General features: G+C 42.6%; 2 protein-coding genes and 1 long non-coding RNA gene across 7 annotated transcripts in view; all 3 read right to left on the bottom strand.

Annotated features, from left to right (window-relative positions):
- Window positions 1–6,512: 6,512 nt before the first annotated feature.
- On the bottom strand, window positions 6,513–15,512 carry slc34a1b (solute carrier family 34 member 1b). Its single transcript, XM_076274341.1, has 11 exons — window positions 15,377–15,512; window positions 14,974–15,108; window positions 14,008–14,151; window positions 13,730–13,841; window positions 12,957–13,152; window positions 11,517–11,682; window positions 11,402–11,449; window positions 9,347–9,514; window positions 8,973–9,089; window positions 7,206–7,330; window positions 6,513–7,055 (listed from the first exon to the last, which is right to left on the bottom strand). The coding sequence occupies exons 1-11, from the start codon at window positions 15,510–15,512 to the stop codon at window positions 6,513–6,515; spliced, it is 1,890 nt and encodes a 629-aa protein (XP_076130456.1).
- Window positions 15,513–17,466: 1,954 nt separating this feature from the next.
- LOC143111324 (uncharacterized) lies at window positions 17,467–21,296 on the bottom strand. The gene is made up of 4 exons (XR_012984523.1): window positions 21,178–21,296; window positions 18,621–18,716; window positions 18,271–18,345; window positions 17,467–17,979 (listed from the first exon to the last, which is right to left on the bottom strand). It is a non-coding gene; the product is annotated as an uncharacterized LOC143111324 (long non-coding RNA).
- A 518-nt stretch (window positions 21,297–21,814) lies between these two features.
- The window catches only part of rgs14b (regulator of G protein signaling 14b), a 15,992-nt gene continuing 12,912 nt past the window's right edge, over window positions 21,815–24,894 (bottom strand). For 4 of the 5 annotated variants that reach the window (XM_076273534.1, XM_076273535.1, XM_076273537.1 and 1 more), the window contains 2 exons: window positions 24,788–24,894; window positions 21,815–23,124 (listed from right to left, as the gene is read on the bottom strand). The exon at window positions 24,788–24,894 is cut by the window's right edge. In XM_076273534.1, the coding sequence (XP_076129649.1) occupies window positions 22,748–23,124; window positions 24,788–24,894 (484 nt within the window). In that variant the 3' untranslated portion in view covers window positions 21,815–22,747. The remainder of the gene's footprint in view (window positions 23,125–24,787) is intronic. The other variant, XM_076273536.1, reaches the window with a different exon arrangement.

The following is a 24,894-nucleotide window of genomic DNA, read 5'->3' as shown; positions in this document are numbered from 1 at the left end:
ACTCCACACATGTTTAATAAAGCCCCCGGATGATGGCAAGTACTGCAGTGCATGGGAAGCTTAGCATTTTCTCCACATTTCTGTTTTGTTTTTAATAGTTCCAAAGAAACATTCTATTTTTGGAAAATGATACTTGTGAAGTGATACCTGAAGCCGATGAGTCATCCCTTGGGATGAAGAGCTAATGAACCTACTGCCGAGCGTGGAGCCAAGTGGCCTGAGTGTCTGTGTGTCTGTCTGGGCTTGCGGACAGACGTACAGCTCGACCACATCATGCCAGCTGTCAGTTGACCCACGAGTGAACTGTGCAAAATGGCAGATCTCATGTTCACGGCATGGATGTTGGTCAGTGGCGCATGAAGCCAAAAATCCCCGTCCCACGACAGGCACACCTTTTTTTTCAGTCTTTTGATTTCTCTCACGAATGTGGAAAAATTAGCATAGCCTTAATCTGCGCTATAATTCAATTCTGAGTAGTCCACCTGTTTGCCATTAAATTTCTGCCTGTAGTTTTCCATTGCGTTCTCTTCATTAAAAAATGACAGGCTGTCGTCGCAATGAAAAAATTACACTTCACCAGTGGTTGAGAGCAGTCGAGTTGTGTGGGAGGTGTATAGATGGGGGGGTCATTTTATTAAGGTTTCTCAGGGCTGATTAACAAGTTGTTGTAATTACAGACCAAAAGGAGACTGAACCACAACCAAATTTCATTCTTAAATTGATTCATCCTTCTGTTTAATTGTATGTATTGCATTGAAAAAACGCTGAGGTTTCTGCATTCATTATGGGATTCATTACAAGTCATGCATCCACACATCACATTCATGTGCAAACTTATGCAGCTAAATGAACACGTCTCATATAAAGACCTTGGTGAGGCGGAAAACCGTTACCCCCCTGTTGATATTTCATACAATATTGACAAAATCTCATTATGGAGGATTTATTTTGTGAAGATTGTTGGGGAAAATGTGTACTTTCAAAAACACATCAAAACGGTCTATGTCAGCCTCTGCAGAAAGTCTAGTCTCACCCAAGCCTACTGACATAAGATTGCATTTTAGTGGCTCTTTTGATATTGAGTGGAACTTCAAAAAACGTAAGTGGAAACTGAAAGTGAGGCTTATCAGAGCTTAGGCATTCCCATGTAGATTGGTCTACTGCCATGCACCAGAGAACATCCATGTGCAATTCGATTATCTTGATCCTGGTGAATAGATCTTCCCATGGGTATCAGGGGAATTAGTTTTACTCTATCTGCCCCAGAACTCCCCCCCCCCCCCCCAACACAGAGCAGGGGGGCCTGTAGGATCTAGCCACTGCATGATAGTTTTCATGTGAGCTTTATTGGCGTTTGTGACAGCTAGCCTGAAGACATGTCACATTTTGTACTGAAGAAGTACACAAGTACACAAGTACACAAGTACACAAAGTCAAACCAGAAGGAAACATGAAGGGCACCGGCTGTCTGTACCATTTGTGCATATCAGTTGCTTTTTTAAATCTAACACACAAATGCTTAGTAAGGTTGTTGGTACTTGCAGTGCTTTAGCTTTTGTGTGTGTGTGTGTGTGTGTGTGTGTGTGTGTGTGTGTGTGTGCGTGTGTGTGTGTGTCTGTGTGTGTGTGTGTATGTGTGTGTGTGTGTGTGCGTGTGTGTGCGTGTGTGTGTGTGTGTGTGCGTGTGTGTGTGTGCGTGTGTGTCCGGCTCTCCGTCATTTGTGCACACGGAGCATGTGAGTTTCGCAGCCCTGTGCCAAACCATGGCCATATAAAATCTTAAACATCGCGCCCGTTGTAACTGCCATCGTTAATGCAGCAGAGAAAGATATGCTTTGGACACTAGTACTAAACATGTGCCTCGTCACAGTACTCAGTTATAGGCAGCCTTGCAGTATGGCGCAGGAGATGTTTTTTGTACCCCTGAATACCATTGATGTGTCTGTGTGTGTGTGTGTGTGTGTGTGTGTGTGAGAGAGTATATGAGTGAGTGTGGGAGGCAGTGCCAGCTAGCACATCTAGGACTGAGGGGGTGGCACCCAGGGGATAGAGAGCATCAGAGGCTCTTGTGGGGGCTCCTGTGAAGCCGCAGCCAGCAGCCAGCAGCCAGCAGATCCTCTCAACATGGAGGAGACGAGGCTCCTGACTGCAGCTGTCACTGCTGCTACTACTTAGCCTGGGTGTTCCCATGCTGCCACTACTTAGCCTGGGTGTTCCCATGCTGCTACTACTTAGCCTGGGTGTTGCCATGCTGCTACTACTTAGCCTGGGTGTTCCCATGCTGCTACTACTTAGCCTGGGTGTTCCCATGCTGCTACTACTTAGCCTGGGTGTTCCCATGCTGCTACTACTTAGCCTGGGTGTTCCCATGCTGCTACTACTTAGCCTGGGTGTTCCCATGCTGCCACTACTTAGCCTGGGTGTTCCCATGCTGCCACTACTTAGCCTGGGTGTTCCCATGCTGCTACTACTTAGCCTGGGTGTTCCCATGCTGCTACTACTTAGCCTGGGTGTTCCCATGCTGCTACTACTTAGCCTGGGTGTTCCCATGCTGCCACTACTTAGCCTGGGTGTTCCCCATGCTGCCTTGCGCGCGATTTGATTCACGCTGCTAAGGCAGCCTGGAGACCATGGAGCAAATTTTCGCCTGAGATAGGGGACCAATCACAGAACAAGGGGGAAAGCAAGACGATGATGAGCTATGCACAGACGCATTTGATAGACATCCGTGGCACCCAATAAACGGATCTGGGCATTTTTTTCAAATACGAGAAAATTAACATTTGGTTCCCAGACCACGTCTCATTGAGAAGTGGTGGTGCTAGCCAGGCTAGCTACTACTGCTACTGCTACTGCCCCAGCATAGAGAGGGCCTCCTCACGTCGTCGCACTGTTCCTCACAGTCATTTCATTGTCAGTCATCTATGGAAATGCTTTAGGGTTGTCAGTAAACAAACATTAGAATTTCAAAGGATGATCTGGCCAAAGTGTCAATAAAGAATGTGTTAATAATTGCTCAAGGGATGAGTAGAATTGAGTGATATTTTGGTACAAAACAAAAAAGTGCATTCAGCTGAGAGGCTAAAGCATGTGATGAGCTGTGACAGGCCATGTAATGTGCCAACTATTCAAGAGGATTCAGGAGACTGACCCCATGTCTGACTTCAGTCATGGAAAAGTCACCAGTCAAGAAGATTATCACTATTTATAAAATAAACATAAATGTTTGCTTACAATTAGCCCACTTTAACTACCATGGTAGACTTTTCAGCAATCTTTTAGAAATAAAGAGCAGCAGCTGGCAGGCCTGTTAGTTGATTTGAATATGATTAAACTCAGAGGCTTCTCTCAAGTTATCAATTTGCCACCTTGATGGTATTTGCTTCACCTACTCTGAGCTCATTCATGTCACTAGAGGTTAATGATGGTACAGACACTCTTTGAAAACAGAGATGCCAATGACCTTATAGTAACTACCAGGCAGTTGTTAAAAAGGCTTTCTACCACAGAAATATTTTTCAATCCAATTTCAATGAAGTCACTTCTCAGTCCTCCCCCACCAACACCACCTCCACTGCCTCCATCCATCAACTTCATAGCTGAGTTCAAAAAATGCTTTTGAAGACGAGTAAGTGCCTAGTTCAGTGAGCCTTTAAAGAATGCATTACCTTGTGTACTGGGTCGGACTGGGAACGAAATTCGGCCCTGGCAATTTTCTCCTCGAAAACAGAAGACACAGGGGAACACAGGGGAAAGACCAAAACGGGGGCAAGGTGGGCAAATAGCCTCGGCGCTACAATATCATTATAATTGTCAAAGCAAGATGTGATCCTTGAAAACACGCCGCTTCGTTTATACTGGGTCTGCCGCACATGCTGTAATTTAATATTGAGGCTAATTATTTCCTTGTCTAGTTAGAGCAGCTGATGGATCTTTAGGTGAAGTCATGCTGTCTCTCCCTTGATGCGCATCATTGTAAATAAACTCTGTTCCTGATTTGGTCTGACTGGGTCTCTATTAAATCTATGGTATCAAAATTACCATCACAGGTCACAGGTCTCTGAGGTCACCGGCCCACATGTGTTTGTTGTACAGATTGCCTGAGTCTGCTTGTGTAGACAGCATGTTTGACTTTTGTAACACTTTATTTGAAGGGGTGTGCATAAGAATGTTTACGACTGTTGTGATTAAGTGTCAATCGTTTTTTTTTAAAATAATTTTTAATGTCAAGTTGACATTAATTGGGATGTCTTTATTATGACAACTTGACATTAACCAAGATGACATAACCTGTCGATGACTGTCTGCTGTTGATGACTGTCTGTCAATGATCTGCTAAGAACCATAAACAAAAACATTAAAACAGCTCCAGTTGGACAGTTGGATGAACTTGTGTTGTTTTAAAATGTGTATGTATTATGTTTATGTGGCTTATAAAGATTACTAACTTACTATTTGCTTATTTACAACATACACATACAATTACTCATGTTTATGTTATATTTTCTCCTCATTATTTTTGTGTCTTTTGGGTGAAACTGTGGGGAAAACATATCATTGCACAGAGAGAGCTTTTTGAATTTTTTAAATGAATTTTGTGCTGATGGATGCATATAAACATTTGCATAAATCTCCATTCTGAGATGGAGGCTGGTGCATAATACAACCTCATGTCTTCAGGTTTGCCGAAGGTCATGGGAGAGAAGTTGAAGGAAGATGAGTACCTGGCAGTAGGAGGAACCATCTGACAGCAATTTGCTTGGCAGTGGGAGGGGGCAGACAGTGGTGGTTCCGTTGCTAAAGCTCCATCTCTGTCTAATCCATTGCTTAAGACATTAATCCTCTGCCTGCAGCAGTGTTCACAGCTGTCAAACGTCAAGTATCAAAACGGTCACATGGAAAATGAGTCATGGATGCAACACTGTATGTCAAAAATGTGCATGAGTGTGTAAAAAGGGGTGATTATTTCTGTTGACAAATGTCAATATACTTTGTTAGCTTTTCATGACACTGGAACTACTGAAGGAAACTGAAGAAGCCATGCACCGAATAAGACTAAAGCAAAAGTTGAGATTGTGATTCATTTCACTAATCAATTGTTTAAGATGCTCAAAGATTCAAATAAAACATTTTGTATTTCAGTGTGTGGACAACTTAACAGTGAGAGTACCATTTATGGCTCAATTAATCACTTTAGAGTTGTCTTGCTAAGTCACTCAAAACACTAAACTATATACAGAAATATTATTTAAAATATCTATACATAGTTTGATAAAGTACCCTATTTATTGTTTTACTTTTACTTTGCAGTATGTCTGAACATTATCTATTGAAAGATATTCATGAAAACACAAGCAGCATGCGTAACAGTAGTTGTTAATAATTATTATATTTGTGAATGCTAAACAATGCACCATTGTTGCTTCTACAGATAGTGGTGCCATCTCTTGCACTTACATAAGAAATAGGTATACAAAATGACACCCACTCACATAACTTACACATTATGGACAATCACTGCAGGTCAACAGACACCAAACCATCTTTTCCCCATAATAGGCACTTTCACAACTCAAAGCACGGATATTCCGCAAGCACATAAATTAAAATACACAATAAGTGCCAAGCACTCGGGAAAAGCCACTTCAAATTGTGTTTTCACTGGATCAGGCCATTTATTACAGTATGTTAAATCCTCATCATATTTTCCATTTTAATACAGCACCAAAAACTGCTTACCTCATGCAAAATGATTTGTATTATTTCATCTGCATTGCCATTTTTGAGAGACGATTATTTTTAAGCTATTTCTGAGTTCTCCGAGAGAGATCATTGTAATGACTATGCTAAAGAGATCTTGTTATAATGAAAGAGGCACGCACAAACTAGAATTGGTGATTGCCGTAGAAAGCTCAGAGAAGATTTCTGATGAAGAAGTCATTGTGCTTATTGCCATGTAATTATTTCTTACCGAAACCGTGATTTATTTAGCACAGTGAGGGTCTTACACGGCTTTGAAGATGACTAATGAGTTCATTTCCAAGAGAGAAAGACACGTTATAATGAGATGCTCTTTGTATGTATACTGGAGAAATACTCCACCAACAATACCACATCTTTCAGAATAAAAGCCCTCTCTAGATCAGGTCTAATAAGGCTACATGGCACTTACATAAAGCATTCATGACAACTGACAAGAGCACAATATATTTCAATGAAAGTCAATTATATCTGATGGTAGCTATTTAAGAGTGACCTATTTTCAACTACATGCAAAGGTAACTTTGTTACATCAAATATCATTCATCAGCCAGTCAATAAAATTGAAAAGAAACAACAGACTGACCATGGTTAGGGCCATTCAGAGCAGGCTCCTTACATGAGCAAGGCACCCCACTTATCACACAAATGCTAATTTTGCCTCAAAGCCCCTGTCTTGTGTGTCTTCTCTCTGATAGCCAGTGATAATAGAGGCTTGATTTGGTCCTGTAGCTTGATCTGTGCGATGGCTCATTAAAGCCAGGTGCTCCTGCCATCCTCTATGCTGTTGATGCTGATATGACTGGCTGGTGTCGCAGCGGGAACCTCAATCAGTCCATCAGCTTTTCTTTGTGCAGAACATAATTCTCCTAATGGCTGTCCACGGGTCTGTCCCCGCCATGTGTTCTGGGTGCAGCTTAGTGTGACTCTGGCGATGAGGGCATCCATGGGCTCCAGGGAGCGCAAGCACACGGGCAGGAAGGCCCAGGTCCTGAGCCCTGCGGGCAGGTACTGTGGCCTGTGTGCCTGCAGCAGGCTGACCACAGCGACAAAGAGAACAGCTGCGACGACAGGGACGCCGGTGGCCACCATCACGCGCCACCCTGCCATGGAGAGGCCAAAGATGATGGAGGGGAAAAGGAGGAAGCACAGGATCAGGTAGAGAACGGCAAACCAGCGATACGCGGCTGTCTGGTCTCCCAGGAACCTGGCCATGCGGATGGGCAGGCGAGTGAAGGGCACTGGGTACCACAGCAGGATGCCCAGGACATTGAAGAAGAAGTGACACAGGGCCACCTGAGGGGCAAGGCAGGGCAGTGAGAGACATCCCAGTTTACTTCCGTAATACACAACAAGACTTTCACAATATTGACACAATAAGTACTTTTAAAACTAAGGTTTAGAATTAAAAGTCAAGCAAGGAAGTAGTAGGGAGTCAAAGGTCACCTGGAAGGCTGCTGCTAGCTTGTCACCTGGGCTAGCGAGTGCAGCTAGTATTGCTGTGGTGGTGGTTCCCATGTTTGAGCCGAGGGTTAATGGGTAAGCACGTTCAAGACTGATCACACCAAGGCCTGCAAGAGAGTTACAGCACGTTTTTAAAGGGGGGTTCCTTTTTCTGTCCTGTTGTGAATCCTCCGGGTGAATGAATACTTGGGATAGCCTTAGATTTACGAGTTGTCAGTTGTCTCAAGATACCAAAGTGTGATATATTCTGCTACTGGTTCCGTTTTGCACTAAATCCCATTTATTGTTTCTTTAACAGTCTGCCTGAGAGGACAACATGCAATCTCTCCACTAGCACTGATGGAACTTTGTCCATTGATGCTATCACTTGAGAGAATGAGGTATTTGTTTCTCAAACAAAACAGTCAAATTTGTGCACACAAGTACTACAGTAGTGATCTCTATTTCTCTGCAGAAGTTAGATTATACATTTACCCTCTTCTTTTGAGACATATGTACACACTTGAATAACATCCTCTTGGCAATTTCATGCATGAGTAGCCCTCATCTCTCAGAACAACAATTAACTGGTACAAACTGCTTCTTTCTGGTCATTTCTGGAATAACAGTTGAGGAATTGCTTTGCATCTAAAAGAAATGTAGGATATTGTGGTTCAAGCTTCATTAAAATGTAATTGTCTTGGCTCTAAGGTAATGGTATTAGATTTTCCACAAAATAGTCCATTATCATGATTTCATAAGGTTGTAGAGTAGCATAATTGCTACTGATTTTACAGTCCTTTTACTTACCTACTTATTAATTTGGCTGAACCTTTTATCCAAAGTGATTTGCATATGTCAATTATTATGAGGGCCAGTGCAATTTGGGGTTAAGTTCAACTTAACCTTGACACCCACACACATCTGCTTGTTAAACGCACACCGGTGGCAGCCGGGAATTGAACCCACAACTTTTAGGGTCCCTGCTACTGCTTTTTACAGTCAAATTAATAGCCTGATAATATAATTCAAGTACTCTAAAGTTATGGCATACATGCAACGAATCAATGAGATATTCTGGCTTTCCTATATTAGGTCCACAGAGACAGTATGTGGCCTTATTTCCTAAGCTTATTTGAAAGGTAGGCTATCCCTTCACATGGATGTCAGAGATGTTTTCACTCTGAACCCCAGGGATTAGATATCTCTCGCTTTTCCTACATAATTAGCTTTAACATTTCCAGAGAGGCTGAACTACAGTTCATGAACTGCACAGTTAATTATTACCGATCATGGGATGCAAATGCATGACTAAATTATGTTCCCTTGGCTACCGGGAGATTATGGTGAATTGAAGTCATAGGATAAATGTAAACCTTAGCTGGGTCATCCACACTGTTCCATTCAATGTATACTAGCTTCAGGTCAAGGGCATAGATTCTAAATCTAGGGTGGTTATGACATGAATCCCAAAACACATGAAGCATCGCACATGCATGCTTGTTATGCAGACTGAACCGTGTAACTGAAGCAGGAGGCGCGGGTGGTAAAGTCAGTGGGGTTAAACAATGCAAAGCAAATGCTAAAATATTAACCACCGCTATCCATGAGCACAGGGAGGATCTCTCAGAGTGGTTTCACCATTTCCTGATTTTCCAAATGACATGGCCTCAAAGACAATCTCACCCAGCCCACCATTGCCCCCCCCCCACCCCCCCCACCCCAAACTGTTTTTTTCTTTCTTTTTTTTTCTTCTTCCCTGTAACTCACCTATCAAAGGAGTAATGGCGGAGGTGAAGACCGAGCTGCTCTGAACCACAAAGGTCATCCCTGCTCCCACGAGGATAGCCAAATATCCCGCCAGCCAGCCGAAGGGGCTGGGAAAATCTGAGTAGGGAAAGAGGTGAAGGTGGGCGGAGACATGTTAACAGGAAAGAGCCCCATTAATTCAGCAGAACAACTACAGCAAGCCACGGATGGGGGTTGCCGTCTCCATGGTCGCAGCAATCCTGACAAAATGACGAAACGATCTCATCTTACACCCCATTTCCAACGTGACCATAATCACAATCCAGACTGCCATTACCAGAGATTGTTTCAGCACTGGCCTGCAGTGATACTGTCTCAACTCTTTGTTATCTCACCTGTATTGATGATCTTCTGGATGGCTTTGGCCACTTGTCCCTTCAGTAAGGAGTTGAGCAGCTTCACCAGCAGTATCAGGCAGGTGCAGAGAACCAGAAGAGAGACGGCCAGGAGAATGATCCCCACGGCCAGGTCCGACAGAGAGGAGTCCACAAACAGATGTCTGCCTGGAGACCAAGTGTATTTTCAATTTTCTTTTTTTTTTATTGGACAGGACAGTAAACAGGAAATAAGTGGGAGGGAGAGATGAGGAAATGAGCTCAGGTCAGACATGAACCTGAGCCCATTTCAAGAGCCTCATGAAAGCAACAACTAATAACAGCTGTTTACCAGCTCAACAACATTGCCAGGCATAGAGCTCTTATCAAAACATGATTTAGAAAATCTCAGTCATGCATTTATCTCCAGCAGGGTTGATTACTACAGAGCCCCTAAGGGGACATGAGCAAAAAAATATATCTTAGTTTCATGTGCTCACACAAAACCTTCATGTGCGCATGCATGCAAAACTTTTGTGTCATGACTCATAATATAACAAATTGTTCATAAACACAGACTGCTGCCATCCTTTCTAATGAACCGGAGCTCGTTGCTGACTGTGGCAGTGGGCTGCATTCTGCGTAATAGGAGCATGTTCACAGTGGTGCAAAATAGGTTTCAAAGCAGGTTTCGCTTTAAATTGATAACCTAGTATATGATGCTGCGTAACATATTATGTTAACTTACAAACAAAGTCTTTATAGACTAGTAAAGCCCATTGGTCTCCTATGTAGCTTAAAACCTACAAAGCATGAATAGCCTACTTTTCATGTGTTCACAGGAAACTTTTAGGTGCTCACACAAAACCTTTTCATGTGCACACATGAAAGTTTTGCGTGCACACATGAAGGTTTCGTGTGAGCACATGAAAAGTAGTAAAAAAATGTGAGACTCTTTTTTGCTCATGTACCCTTAGGGACTGCGTAGATTACAGTATTGGGCCTTCCTAAAAAGACTATCAAACAGCTGCAGGTGATACAAAATGCAGCAGCTATGGTTATACAAAAATGAAAAGAAGTGGCCTTATTTCAACACTTAAGTCTCTGCACTGGAATGACTTTAAAGTTTTTTTTTAAATCACTAAATGGTATGGGACCTAATTACCTATCAGACATGCTTCAGCAGTACTTCCAGACCTCTGAAGTCACAGCAGAAATATTTGTTGGGTAAAACCCGCCGTCAGAACTCAACATTGTGAAGCAGCTTTTAGCTGGTGGTTCAGCTTTGTAACCAATAACATCAAAAATGCCCCAAATGTGCCAGTTTCAAATCTAACACCAAACTGTCCTCAGACGCTCTCTGCAAACTGATCAAATGTACACCACTTCCTATTTATCAGATGCACTCTGTGTTTTTATGCTTTTAGTAATTTCATGCACTTTACTTTTGAAACTATATTTTTCCGCTAGTTCCCTTTATACTTTTATTTGCTATTATATACAATTATTTGCTTTTGTTTATGTTAAGCACATTGAATTGCCCCTATATGAAATACATAAGTGTCATATATAATAAACCTGCTACACCTTGCCTATTTATGACATGAGATGCCGACACTACCGCTGTGATACGGCTCTTCAATGTGTATTTTGATGTGCATTGGTGAACAAGTTCTGAACACAGTGAATGTGTGTAGCAGCAAGTCTAACTGAAATCACAGACAGGGCAGAGATGATGATATGCAGGTGTACTGAAGGGCCTCATCAAACAACTCTCAAAGCAAAGCAGAAAACAAATCTTAATCTGACCCCTCACCATCTCACAGCATGTGTTTTTGCATTTGATTATGGTTACCTGGATCTGTTTTGAACCCTAATGCTAGCAAACTAATGGAATTTGATGCAAATTTGAAATGCTAATGGCGTAAATGAAACAGTGACTGACTGGAAATATTGTGCTCTATTGGAACATTAATTCCCAAACACATTAGTTTCACACTTCAAATAAGATAAACAACACAAATTGCCACAATTATAAAGAAGACATATTTTTTTGTGAAGTTTTCGTGAGCTTACATTTTTGATGATATCTTTCAAGAGTCACATTCTCAGCTGTGCTGTTTGCTGAAGATATATTTGAAGTAATCTGTTGCAATTCAGATAAAATAAAGTTTAACATGAGCACAGCAACATGAATCCAGTAATATAAGAAATATGTTGTATGTGCTGTAATGGAGGAAGACTGAGGGGTTCGCTCTCACACTGTGGACGCTGCCAGGACACCAAACCTTCACCAGACTCCTGTTCCTCATCCCCTCGTCGCCCATAGCAAGGCCGGTGATGACAGACTTGTCCAGCTGTGGGCAGCGATTTTTTGAATATTACAAAATGTTTAGAGCAGGAAGCAGTGTAATGTGTATGTGTGTGTGTGTGTGTGTGTGTGTGTGTGTGTGTGTGTGTGTGTGTGTGTGTGTGTGTGTGTGTGTCTGTGTCTGTCTGTTTGTCTGTCTGTCTGTGTGTGCTAGAAATGTCAATATCTGGTACTTATCTTTGGCAGCCTGGGCCACGTGCATAGGCTTGTCATTAGGGGTCTCAAGATAGTTGGCTTTACAAAAGCAAGGGCAAAGCAAATTGCCAAATACTGCTCAATATTCTCCATTATTGGAAGTCGCCATATATGGAGAAGAAGCATGGATGGATTATGAGCTTTCGGGCCCCTGGGCCCAGATGTATTAAAGGCCCCTACTAATTGTCGTATATGTGGGAGGGGGGGTTTGGGGGTCCTCCCCCAGATTTTTTTTTATTTGTTTGATGTGATTTCCTGTATTCTGGTGCATTTTGGGGATGGCCAATACTACATTCAATCAGATTCATAGCCTACATCCTGATTTGTTGATATTGAGGCAATGATTCCATGCAAAGGCTTGGGCTTCAGGGCCCCCTGACCTCTTTGGCCCCTGGGCCTGGGCCCGCTAGGCCCGTTCAGTAATCCATCCCTGGGAAGAAGGTGTTGTGTGGATCCATAAATCTGCTGTTTGAGATTGTCATCAGATCCACATTAGTGGATCATGCCTTAGCAATGTTCTGTATCTGTAACATTTATGTCCTTATTGTTACGACCCCCTGTGCCCTCTTCAGGCTTGGCATAGCCAATGCACTGATAGAGGTGTCCTTGCTTCCACTAATTGGTTAATGGTATACACCTGGGTTAATGGGTTGGGCTATATACAGGGTTGTTTCTCTCTCTCTGGCTCTCTCTCTTGCTGGGTCACTTCTGGGTTAGGCACATTTCTAATTTGAAGACACATTGATAGATTTCTTTCCTACACACTTCTTATCTCTTTCTTTATCTTTCACTCCTCTTTTGCAACACCATACTGACGCTTGCATTACACCCACGCACTTACATACATTGTAATTCTCCCCTAGACATCTTGTGAACTGCAATAATTTAATATTATAAATATTTTATATTTTAAATAAATATATTTTGGTTGACCAAACCATTTTGTCCGCCTTCCTCTTTTATGTTATGGTCTCGTGCCGGCCGTAACATTATGTACATTTAATATGAATTGCGGACATAAATAAAGTAGTTAAAATGTAGTGTGGTCAAATGTGATGTGGTCACCTGTATGACAAGTTTGGTGAAAGGCTCAGTGACCACCTTCAGGAGCTCCGGCGCTTCCTCCCCGCTGTGGAGGCTCAGGCTGGTCACGGCGATGTGGGAAAGGCGTCTGACCAGGCCGCTGGCCGCCTCCAGGGGCAGGAGCACCAGCACCGTCAGCCAGTTAAAGCAGTCGTGGACAGTGGCGCCCGCAAACGCCCTGCAGCACAACAGCTGTTCCTCAGTCATCATCACTTTAGAACTAGGCCTATTACTGTACGCTCTTTGTTGGTCTCTGGGAGTGGGTTAGACCAGGTAGCCTAGCTCTCTTATCAATACACGCTAGCTGTAGGCAAACTCTCCTAACCCACTTGCAATTAACTATGCTAAGCTAAGGTAACAGTGTCAGGATGGGTTATTGCACGCACAGAGAAGGCAAGGGTTATTATCTTACGTAACTTTGGGGTAGACTACAAATAACCTCATTTCTAAAAAAGTTGTGTTCCTAAAGGTGTTTTTTCTTTAAAGGCTGAATGCATGACCCTAATGAGTGGTTATTTGTATGGCACTTGTGGAACCTTTACCTTTAAAGACAATGAAAAAGAGATAAAACAGAGAAAAGCAGAACGCCTGTGGATCTAAGAGGGGACGTTGGCTTTAAGAGGAGCCTTTATAGCCTACTGCATAGGTTACGCTTGGGGGGGGGGGGGGGGGGTTGTAGATGTCAGTATGACATGACATCTCAGTATGATTTGCATAGATTTATGAAGCGGTCTCAAAATAAACTCCTGGCTCACTGTCTGAACTCCTCTCGCTCTCCTGCTTGCATAAGAGCCACAATGGTATTGGTGACTGACGTCCCAATGTTGGAGCCCATGATGATAGGAATGGCAGACTGCACTTCAAGCACTGTCCAGGGAAGAAAAATCAGAAAACTTATTCAGTAGACATAGTCCACTTTTTCCATAGCCTGGCTGAACTGAGCTGCAGAGAGCATTATATAATGACCAGTTTGGAATACAGTAAGCCTACACGCAGTGCAGCTCTTCGCTACTGTCTAACTCCTTTGACTCACATCCAGACGAGACCAGGCTGACGACGATGGATGTGGAGGTGCTGGAGCTCTGCACCAGGACGGTCACCAGAATACCAACCACCAGTCCTGCCACGGGGTTGGACAGAATGGCATTCTCTTTGAAAATGGTGCCCGCAACCTTGCCTGAGAACAGGAGGAAGGGAGAGAAAAATGATTTGTCATTCTTTGATGTCCAAACTTACAATACCACTATGACATGATGTCCTGTCACAATTTTGGACAGATTGGCATTCTTTTTAAAAATGTCTTTCATTCGGACAGGTTGGCATTCTTTTTAAAAATGTCTTTCATTCGGACAGGTTGGCATTCTTTTTTTTCAAGCAACCTTTCCTGAGCACAGGAGAAGGAAACAGAAAAAAGATGTGCATCACATGCATCTCTAACTATTTAGGGGGCAAACTTATTTATTTAAACTTACATATTGCCACCATACATAGGGTGTTGTATTTATTACTTCCTAATTGAAGAAAAACCTTCAAGATAAAAATGCGACATGGCTACAGAAATATCTGTAGTCTTTTGTGTCGCTTTAGTCTTATGACAGGCTTATGGTGCTATTTGTGCCTTGTCTATAGTAACTCAGTTATGTGCAGAACTGATAAAGCTACTGTTACTATGTCATTTACATACATTTCCCACATGGTACACTTAAGAGGACATGCCTTAGTTGACTTTAAAGGTCAAGAAGTCCAATAATGTCTCACTTACACTGTTCTAGTGAACGCAGGATGTACATTAGTTGTGTAAGTTTTTTGATTTCAATTCATGTTAGCATAACAACAACTGACATACAATTTCCAAAATCTTGCCAGAGAAAAATGTGTATCTTTTGAAAGAAAACTTGAAGTAAAACAACATAAGCTTGATGTTCATTTTGGATTGCCTGTGTCTAAAACAGGCGTGAAAGGGAGACAGTGGCAGGGCAGTGTGGTGTGCACAGGTTACCGCCGGCCAGCTGGAAGGCTGAGCTGAGCACGTCCAGAGAGCAGATGAACATGTAGAGGAGCAGGAAGAGCACAGGGACCTTGGACAGGCTCGTGAGAATGGAGGTCAGTCTTCCCTCATGGCCACGGCATGAGCCTGCCAGCAAATGTGTGACGTTAGATCCTAACTATGATACTACTGTATTTACGAACAAGACCCCCATTTGTGTGGTTCTTCTCAGTGGTATGAAATGGCTTTCACAGTGAAAGGCATCTGCAGTGAATGATCTGCCCTACATTTTAGTGACACAATTATCGCATAATTACAAAAGGGTCTAGGTTTATAAAATGGATTCATAGACCAAAACAGTAAATGGACATGAACAGACCAAAACAAAGCTATTCTGTGTGGTGACTCAATCTACCTTGTCCACTATGCTGGTTAATGGACACCTCTGTAGTTTTATGGGGAGATGAGTCATCCTGGTGTCCCTGCAAGGCATGCTGGGAATTAGGGGGCCTGGGGTCCACCAGGACATGTGGCGAGTCTTGGAAAGGCATGTTACTATGGAGACCCGTTTCTGAATTGCGTAGCGGTGTCCACTTAGCCTCCTAGATGCATCAAGCAGCGGTGATTCTATGAGGACGGAATAAGGTAGATGTAAAGGCCATCGATTTGGCACCAGGTATTTGAGGAAACATGAAAAAATATTGTATTTTTTTGCGTCATGTTTTTCTCTCCATTTCCCAGCAGGTGCAAAGTGTTATTTTTATCCCTGTCAACACTCCCCCTGAGGTTAAAATCTGAGAGGCAATGTAAATGTATCTAATTTGGCGTCAGAGACAGAGCAGCAATTGCTTCCTTTTAAAACAGACACAGCAGTGTCTACACTACAGCATGCAAATGTATAAGGGCAGACTGATCACCCACTGTTCAATGCCTGTCTGATTCTGAAAAGCCTTATGAAAGGCTGTTCTATGAAAGAAGTCATCAATTTCCTTTAGTTGGCTCCTCTCTCTCTCTCTCTCTCTCTCTCTCTCTCTCTCTCTCTCTCTCTCTCTCTCTCTCTTTCTGTGTTATTCAAGCAGGTTTTATTCATGTGTGGAAATAGTTTCATCATGTCAGTCAGAGTATCTGTCATCTGATGCAATGGAATGCCTCGATAAGCACATGTCTAAATCATGACTGTCAGGAAATCCATTTGCTCTGTGGAATGAAAGTCTTCATTTTCAAAAACAACCCCTAGAAGGCTATTGTAAAAATATCTTTGGACACACAAGGAGCTGAAAGGAAAGAGCTCTTACCTTTGTCAAAACCAAGATCCAAAGACTTTGAAGATGATTGAAAGAAAGGCAGTGGAGTTACCTTACGCATAAGGTAATATTTAACACTGCTATGAACCATGTAACTTATCATCCAGTATATTTCACACATGGTTACATGTTATGAAATTGAATACAAAGGGGAACGTATTGGCACACAGTAAGTTCTTATTAGTAATATGGGCAAGATGATTTAGCATAATGTAGGATTTTGTGGTTGGATTAGCTCTTTGTGTAAAAGTATGACCTCATGTGGTTTCACTGTAAGTCAGTGTAATTCAGATTAAAGGAACACTGTTGTCTCCCATCTCTTTGATTACAGTTTGAAATTGGGTAGGCTGATGCATATCTAATGCCATTGTTTTGTACAATGTGTAATCATATCATGCAGGTATCACTGGTGTTAAACGGGATCAAGTCGGTGTGGGTGTGTGTGTGTGTGTGTGTGACCTTTACAAATTTACCTCTTGTGAAATGTAAAAAGCTGATGTCATACATTGCTGTCTTTATCTGTCTTTATCTCTCTCTTTTACACAGACATCCCCCCCCCCACACACACACACACAGAGACACCATCACAAATAACAACTCATTTTGAGCCCAATCATGAGTGAGACATAATCCACATTAGCTTTGTTTTGTAGTAGCCTACATAAAAGATGAAATGACAAAATGTTAGAACAGATTGTTTTCCATGCCATGGAGGAGAATTGTGAATCATACTACATAAGAAGAAGTGCTAAATAGCGACAGGAAATGATTACACATACATACCAAAGTACATCAACCAAAAACAAAACCAATTCAGAAACGGCAAAGACAATGTAGTACAGGTAGTATTGGTACAGTTTTCCTGTAATATTAGCTTTATGCCAAAGTTGTTGAATGGAAAAGTCCGATTTTTTCTATATTTCCTGTGTCTGCGGAGATTAGTGTGATATCTTTCACTATCTTTAAGAAGATATCCATGAGCAAATACTGTATAACTTCTGCCCAGATATTCACACATTCACTACAAGTGACCCGATGGCATATTGTTTGTCACAGCATGTGCAGGACATTGTCATTATCATTTTCTTTTTGTATTTGCATATCATATCATATATATTAGAATTGTTGCCACTGCTGTTCTTGCTGTTATCCCTCAGTGCGCAGAGGAGCCATAGTGTGAGGTGTCTGTAGGGATGGGGGGGGGGGGGGGGGGTGAGCGCTTTACTTGGACAGCACCAGCTGCCAGCCCAGTCCTCCTCCCTCAGTTAGCATCCCAGAGCCTCTGGCTCTCTCCTCTCTGCCTGAAGATCAAAGGGCATCTGTGCAACTCCATGGGAATCATTCACAATCATTAAACCCCACTAAACAATGACTGCATGGTAAAAAAAAAAAAAAAGAAATCAGACAGAATCTGCACAAGAGTTGAGTAAGAACGTATATAATGCATTATACTGGGAGGATGAGGAAGTCTAAAAACTTGATAAAGACCACTACGGAACCCTTGCACTGATACATCCCATTAACACCTCAAGTTCATTTAGAGCATTATTGTTATTACATATGGCTTACGGTACCATGATTGACAAAGAACACGACATACATTACAAATGAGTATAAGATGAGAAGTGTTCTAAGAAGTAGGCGGTGCTGGATCCATCTTGGGATTCTCAGTGTCAGGCTGCACAGGAAGAGACTTCTGGGGTGTGTGGAAGCTCTGAGGAGAAGGAGAGGATGAATACCACTTAACCCACTTCTGATTCTGACATGCTCAGCTTAAGAGTTTGTTCTGTTGTGTCAACCTTGATCACCAGGTGGCACTAGTGACATGCAGAAATGGGATCTAGGAACAAGGACAATGACAGCTATGCTCTGCCACACGATGCTGTATTATTTCAGTCAAGCATATCAGATGATAACTATCTTCATCAGTTAGTCACACAGCATGCCATGCAGCTTGGCAGCTATGCCAGGTTCTGCCATGGTGGGTGTACCGCAGAGGACATACCTTCTTTGATCGATTTTCCTCTTCTGTGGATTTGGATCTGTTCTTGGCAGACTGTTTTTGTGGAGATGACTGCGCCTGATTGAATCACATTTCAAATACATGTTGTGTATTTTATTCATACATATATGCTTAAATTCAAACAAGTTTCTCTAGATTCAGAATCAATATTAGTAATAAAGCCTAATTGTTCACTTATCCTTTACTAAATAGTTGGAAAGGAGATCTGTTCAAAAGGAGTCTATCACAATCTACAGTCAGGATTTAATACCTGAGAAAATACTGGGACATAAGTTTGATTCAAACAAACAAATAAATAAATAGATATATAAATCTATAAGTAGCCTACTCACTTTTGCCTCTGTTTGGTCCATAACTGTGGTCAAGATTTTGTCGACTTGGTTCTGGCTTCAGTTGAATATCTGGCTTGGTCCTGGTCCTAGCCTTTCCTTAGTGCAGAAAAAAAGATATGAAACATATTTATCCAACCATGTGAGCAAACACACACAAAATTGTTGCACATGTACTGCAGCAATGATGAAATCCTGATATTTTCATTCTGCTCCACACCACTGGCTACCTGGAACACACTCTTATTACAGCCGTCAGTCAATTGGATTCCATAGTTTTCAAGGGCTCAGACTTCTACTAATACAACACAGTGCATAGTAAAGATGCTGCACGCCACTGCCTTATTCATGCACCTCTGCCGCAGTGCAACTCTAACTACAACACAAGGGGTCAGTGAAGTGAAGTGAGGACCAGTGAATAGGACCAGAGCCATACAAAGATATCTTTATACGCCTCTGAATAGGACCAATCACCTTTTAGTCATTCACTTACACCTGTCTGTGAAAATTTGTCTTCACTGTGTAATCCCATATCAGGAACTCAGACCAGGCCATGGCCCACCCCCCACCACCACCACTGCCACCACACACACACACACACACACACACACACACACACATACACACACACACACACACACACACACACACACACACACACACACACACACACACACACACACACACACACACACACACACACCCATAGGCTTTACTGGCTTTACTGACACATGGTGAGTGTGGGAGTTCATTGTCCTTGTCTTTTTTTAAGCCGTGCACTCAGAAGCTATGATGGAAAGAAAGGTAAAGAATTGCAGCTTTTAGAGTGAAAGAAAGTGTGAATAACTGACTCCAGAGGTAGAGGAGGAGGAGGACGAGGAGAGGAGCGGAGAAAAGAAATCTCTTCATAGCGCTGAGTCATGGGCAGCCAGCGCGTTCAGAGATGTTGCCTGTACTCTTAGATAAGCCTCTATGTAAGCGATTAACTTAATTTGACAATTCCAGCAAAATAGTGTGGTGGTGTAAATATTATGCTGCATCCACCTACATGAGCAAAGTAAGGCCAGCTGATCTTCTGATGATGAAGAACATGAAGCAAGCGTAATACGGCGGCTGCGGTGAATTGTACAGGCTGATGTGGAATTTTATGGTAATGGGTGTGTATTCTTGGTTGGTTCCATTTACAAGAAATGTATTACTCATTTGTGACATGAACTTTGCAATATGTGTCAGCTGTGACAACAGGCCCAGGTGCACAGGAGGTAAACATTAAATTCAGATGGCCTCCTGAGGATGTTTATTTGTTGTCTTTTGAGAATTCATAAGTGCCAGCTGCGATCTGTTTCTTGATGTCTGCAGACCCAAGTGTGCTGCTTTCAGATAGAGAACTCTGAAAACGAAAGGAGGAAGTTGGCTGCAGATGGCATTTGGACAAACAGTGACTCACAACACTTTGTGTTCCCTCTAAGCCCTTAACATGCAGATGAGCTCCTGTGTGTGCTTTACTGTGTGTGTGTGTGTGTGTGTGTGTGTGTGTGTGTGTGTGTGTGTGTGTGTGTAGTCAAATGTTAAAACTACTCCCATCAACTTCTTTTCAGTAATCTCATTTTAGCAGCATATTCGCATCACACTCATGCCCGGGAAAACGGTTCAGGGATGCTAGTGCAGATGGAATGTCACCATGGCAACAGACTGCCACAGGAAGACATAGGAACAGAACTATTGGGGAGATGCCCTCTTTGGGTGGGATCTCTCAAATAGCCTATAAACTGTGGCTATTCTGTCTGGTGACTGTAATGGGACATAAAATAACACTCCATCTATATGTTTAGGTGGAGAGGGATATTTTGGATTTTTTCCAGAAGGATAAAACTTGAAGGAAAAAAAACAACAAAACTTCAAAACATTAAGTTTTACAAGCTATTGTCTGTGAAATTAAGCATAGAATATCCACCCTACAATGGAAATGGGTACCACTTCATCTAAACTTCCATCATAATCAATCCTCTAACACAATCATGCTTGTTGATACTGGATAATGTGGAAAAACACTTGTTGACATTTTGTGAGATATTTTGTGATAAAGTAACACACTTTCCACTTGTTGCTCCTCTAACCTTGTTCATAAATCATCAATTCAAATATCACACATTTGGATTAACACTTTTCAACATTCCAGCTTGCCATATACAGCGATCTATATTTCCATAATATACACACTCCTACGATAAATATGTTTTCTCCAGAATAACTGCATCTCAAAGCATCTGTTGCACATATGACATCACATAGCATCTGTTGCTTTGCCAGTAACTAGGCCATGCAAAGGCAACTGCAATTATTTAAGAGTACAATGGCAATAATCTATTTATTTATTTTTTTCTTAGAGACGGTACTGTCGCATTTGTTTAAACTATAGAAACTGACCATGCCACCGGACACAGACAGTGGCTACTCCTGCAGACTCTAAAATGGGCTGTTAGAGAAAATGGTGTATCATAAATCAAACTAATACAAGCAGCAAAAATCACTGTGATTGTGTGTGGCAGAGCAGCCTTACCTCTGTGTGCTTGGCAGCTGAGTCTAGTCCACGCGATGCCTCTCTCCCCATGAAACAGCGTCTGGACAGCGTCTCCTCACTCAGCATCACACGATGCCGACGTCGCACTGATGCTGAAGGGTTCCAACCGCTACAGGGATGACACACCGCTGAACCAGAGGATTGCACGCCCAGGCAATGGGAATACAAGTACCAAAACCTGCTGTCCCTTCCTTCCTTCTCTCCCTCCCTCCTCCCTGAACGTGTGGGTTTTTTTTTTTCTGTTTTATCTTTCTGTTTACCCTACCCAGCCCTCCCCATTCTCACTCTTGCTACACACCTCACGTATGCAGTCTTGATTTTAATGCTTTTGAAAATGTCTCAGTGAATTGATTTGATTTCTGTGTTTAAAAATGCACCATCTGTGTGTGTGTGTGTGTGTGTGTGTGTGTGTGTGTGTGCTCAGACTTACAAAAATGACTATAGGTGCATTCCATAGTCCAGCCTCTTATGTTATAGTAAAATAATCTATTTGATAACAAATGCCTCATATATGAATACTGACAAAGCAATATTGCCACATGGCATTGTCTGAAGATGTACTGCCAATATGAAACACATGCAATGCAGGTCAAAAATGTACTATGATGCAGAAATATAAAACTCAAATGAAGATTTTATTTATTCTTCTATCACTCTCAACACCAGGTAAGGGTACTCCTAAGGCACGCACAGCTAAGCTGGCATCTGCCCTTGCGATACATCAGAGTCTGGACCAGAGTACCCAGCATCAGTGCCATCTGGAAGCCGTAGTGACGGCATAGACCTGCTGAAGGATAAAGTAATACTGAAACACTTGTCTTGTACAGGTTACATTTACCCTGCTCACAATGAGCGCAGGTCCACTCTCTCTCTCTCTCAGGTCACAGCTACAAATCCACCCAAGGGTTGGTTCTTCATTTCAAACACAAGGCTATGCATCAGAAGAAACCCCAAGTACTTGATGGAGCCTTGATTGACTTTTATGTTTGTCTATCACATCTACACACTAGCTTAAATAAAGGTTGTAAGACATGTCCTGTTGCAGTCCACTCCTCCGCGTCAGTGTGCTGTTATTTTCCAATAATGACCGGTGGACAAAACATTATCCCTGACATAATAACTTTACAGTGCAGTGACCAAGACTGCCAGACAGAATGAGATATTGTGCACGAGAGACAGAAAGAGAGAGAGTAGATACTACAGTGCAGTATTCTGACATTCCAGTTTCTGTGCCATCTGCTCATTGACTGACATGTACCGTTTTCTGAAAACATCTTAGTAGTTTTGGGTTCTACTCCACGTAAGCAATATCTGAATATTGCAATACAAAATATGTTATTTATTCAGCCGCACTGGGATATCTGGAATCTCCCAGGAAATGAAAAATCAACCAAAATGAATACAAAGTGGCACAACACTTCCATCTTTCACATTTCCAGTCATTCCCAAATAAATATTCGTCTTGTCAACAAACAATCACTGTAGTTAATGTAAAAATATGCCAAGGGCTGTCACGTCGGTCCAGTCTGGCTGAAACGCATGCTGGCCCTCAGACCACGGTCTCTCGGGCAGGGCCTGAATTCTGGCTGTCAGACAGTCCATCTGTGGACCCGGCCTCGCCTGGAACCTCCACCCCCGTAGGGGGCAGCGAGGGCATCGCATCGGCCTGAGCTGAGGTTGAAGCGAAGCCGGGCACAGGCCCTTGGTCTGCCACCTGTGGCAGGCAGCTGGAGGAGCCAGAGTCCGACTGGCTCTCCTCGGCCAGTCTGTTGCCCAGGTCCTGGTCGTCCTCCTCGGCCGTCTCCTCGGGGAGGGGCTGCTGCAGGAACTGGGGCAGCATTAGATGCTCCTTGCTCAGCGGCCCTCGCTGGTCATCGGCGCTGCACCACTGGGCTCTGTTCAGCAGCTCCACCAGGCCTGCACACCCTCCAAGGCCAGGGGGAGAGAGTTAGAAGGATGATGAATATCACCATCCATCCGTCCATCCATTCATTCATCATCGATCTATCCAGTCATCCAGCCACATTTCCTTCCATCTATCTATGTATCCATCCATCATCAACACATACATAGATAGATAGATAGATAGATAGATAGATAGATAGATAGATACTTTATTGATCCCCAAGGGAAAATTCAAGACATTCATTTATCCATCCATTCATCCATCCTTCAATCTATCCATCCATCAATCCATTCAATCGATGCTTATTTTATCAGTCGAACTGGCGAATGTGCTGACATGGTGGCTGCGTAAATTTATGCTTAAAATGAACGCTTCATGAACCCACTTCAGGCGTATTTGTTTCACAACATGCACGTAAAAAAATAGTGAGGTATGTACAAACAGGCCGCACTGAGGTAAAAGCGCAGACTGCCTGTCACAGGAGATAAGAATGTCAAATTGCGATTCATAGGAGGGTCAGGGGAAAGTGGGAGTTTCGTGTAAAAAGATGGGAGGAGAAGCTTAAAATGCGCCTAAATAGGTATTCCCCTGTACGAAAACTGCCCATGAAAGTCTATTTTGCGCCTAAATATTTCCGCCATGTAAAAGCAGGTGTTAAATGCTTGTGGTTAAATGTGTCAATACGAGAACCTTTCAAAGACAACATAATCGCTATTTAGAGCACCAGTTTTGCATCTTTGTACTATATCAAAAGCAACCTTAATTTTCGTTGGGCTTTCGAATGTCTTACTTTCACTTTCACGTCATCCACTTAAACTTTCCTACTTGCTAGATTTGACTACTCTTCCATAGCCTATGTGCACAAGTAGTTTGTATGTGCACAAGAAGTTTGAGTAGAACTACTGCTCTTCATTATCTCCCTGCTTGTTGACATCATGCATTGTATTATCAAAGTCCTTTTAGGCAAGTCCCTCCACTCGGCGTCTATATAGCAACGCTTTTTGGGCACTCATCGGGCATCCTTTTCAGCAGAAATGCGAGTGCGCAAGGCTTCACGACATCAATCTTGCTCCAGCAGCGAGTTCACAACACATGATTGGGAAGATGTCTTCACAACACACCATATGATTGGCTCAATGTATTCACATCACACCACATGATTGGCTCAATGTATTCACATGTCGACGTTTTGCCGAGGAAGGGGTGGGATATGTGTAGACAACGGCCATATTGACGTTACAAACTAACCCCATGCATTTCTATGGAGAATCTTTTGAGTGCTGTGTCTCCTCATTAGAAAGTCTCTGGTATTATTTCATGATCGCTAAACGTTTATTCCTTTTAATGTTGTCATCAGTTAACTTCATTCAACTGCTCTTGTGGTTGAAGTATGTCGTTCAGTTGTTAACGTTCGGAAATTGCAGTAGGGGGCGGAGAACGTTGCTGTTTATGCGATGAACTGCAGGTTTGATAAATACGACGTTAACATAAGTGTCATAGTGTGCGGTTTCAGTGGGTTGGCCATGGCGCTGATAACGCTACCTTCGCAAATGTACGTACATCTGGGTCTATTACCCGGTAATATTACTGTAACACTAGAATGAAACACTTGCATTAATAGATATGGGATTACAATGCATTTCTTAGTCACAAACTGTAAGAACTGTAATGTCTGTCCTATACCGTCCATGTCGTAAGTTCTGCGCAGGCCAGGGTTCCTCTGTCTGGCATTTCCTCTGGTTCTGTACCCAGCCCCAGGGGAGCTTATGTCCACGTCTGCGATGCCTCCT

The sequence above is a fragment of the Alosa pseudoharengus genome, unplaced genomic scaffold (genome assembly GCF_046254945.1).
Source record: "Alosa pseudoharengus isolate Yale_2024_CS ecotype anadromous, Long Island Sound unplaced genomic scaffold, YU_APseudo_1.1 YU_APseudo_1.1_scf_8, whole genome shotgun sequence".
In the NCBI taxonomy this organism is placed as follows: domain Eukaryota; kingdom Metazoa; phylum Chordata; class Actinopteri; order Clupeiformes; family Clupeidae; genus Alosa; species Alosa pseudoharengus.
Note: the sequence above shows the minus strand (reverse complement) of the source record. Positions and strands in the feature narration are given on the sequence as shown.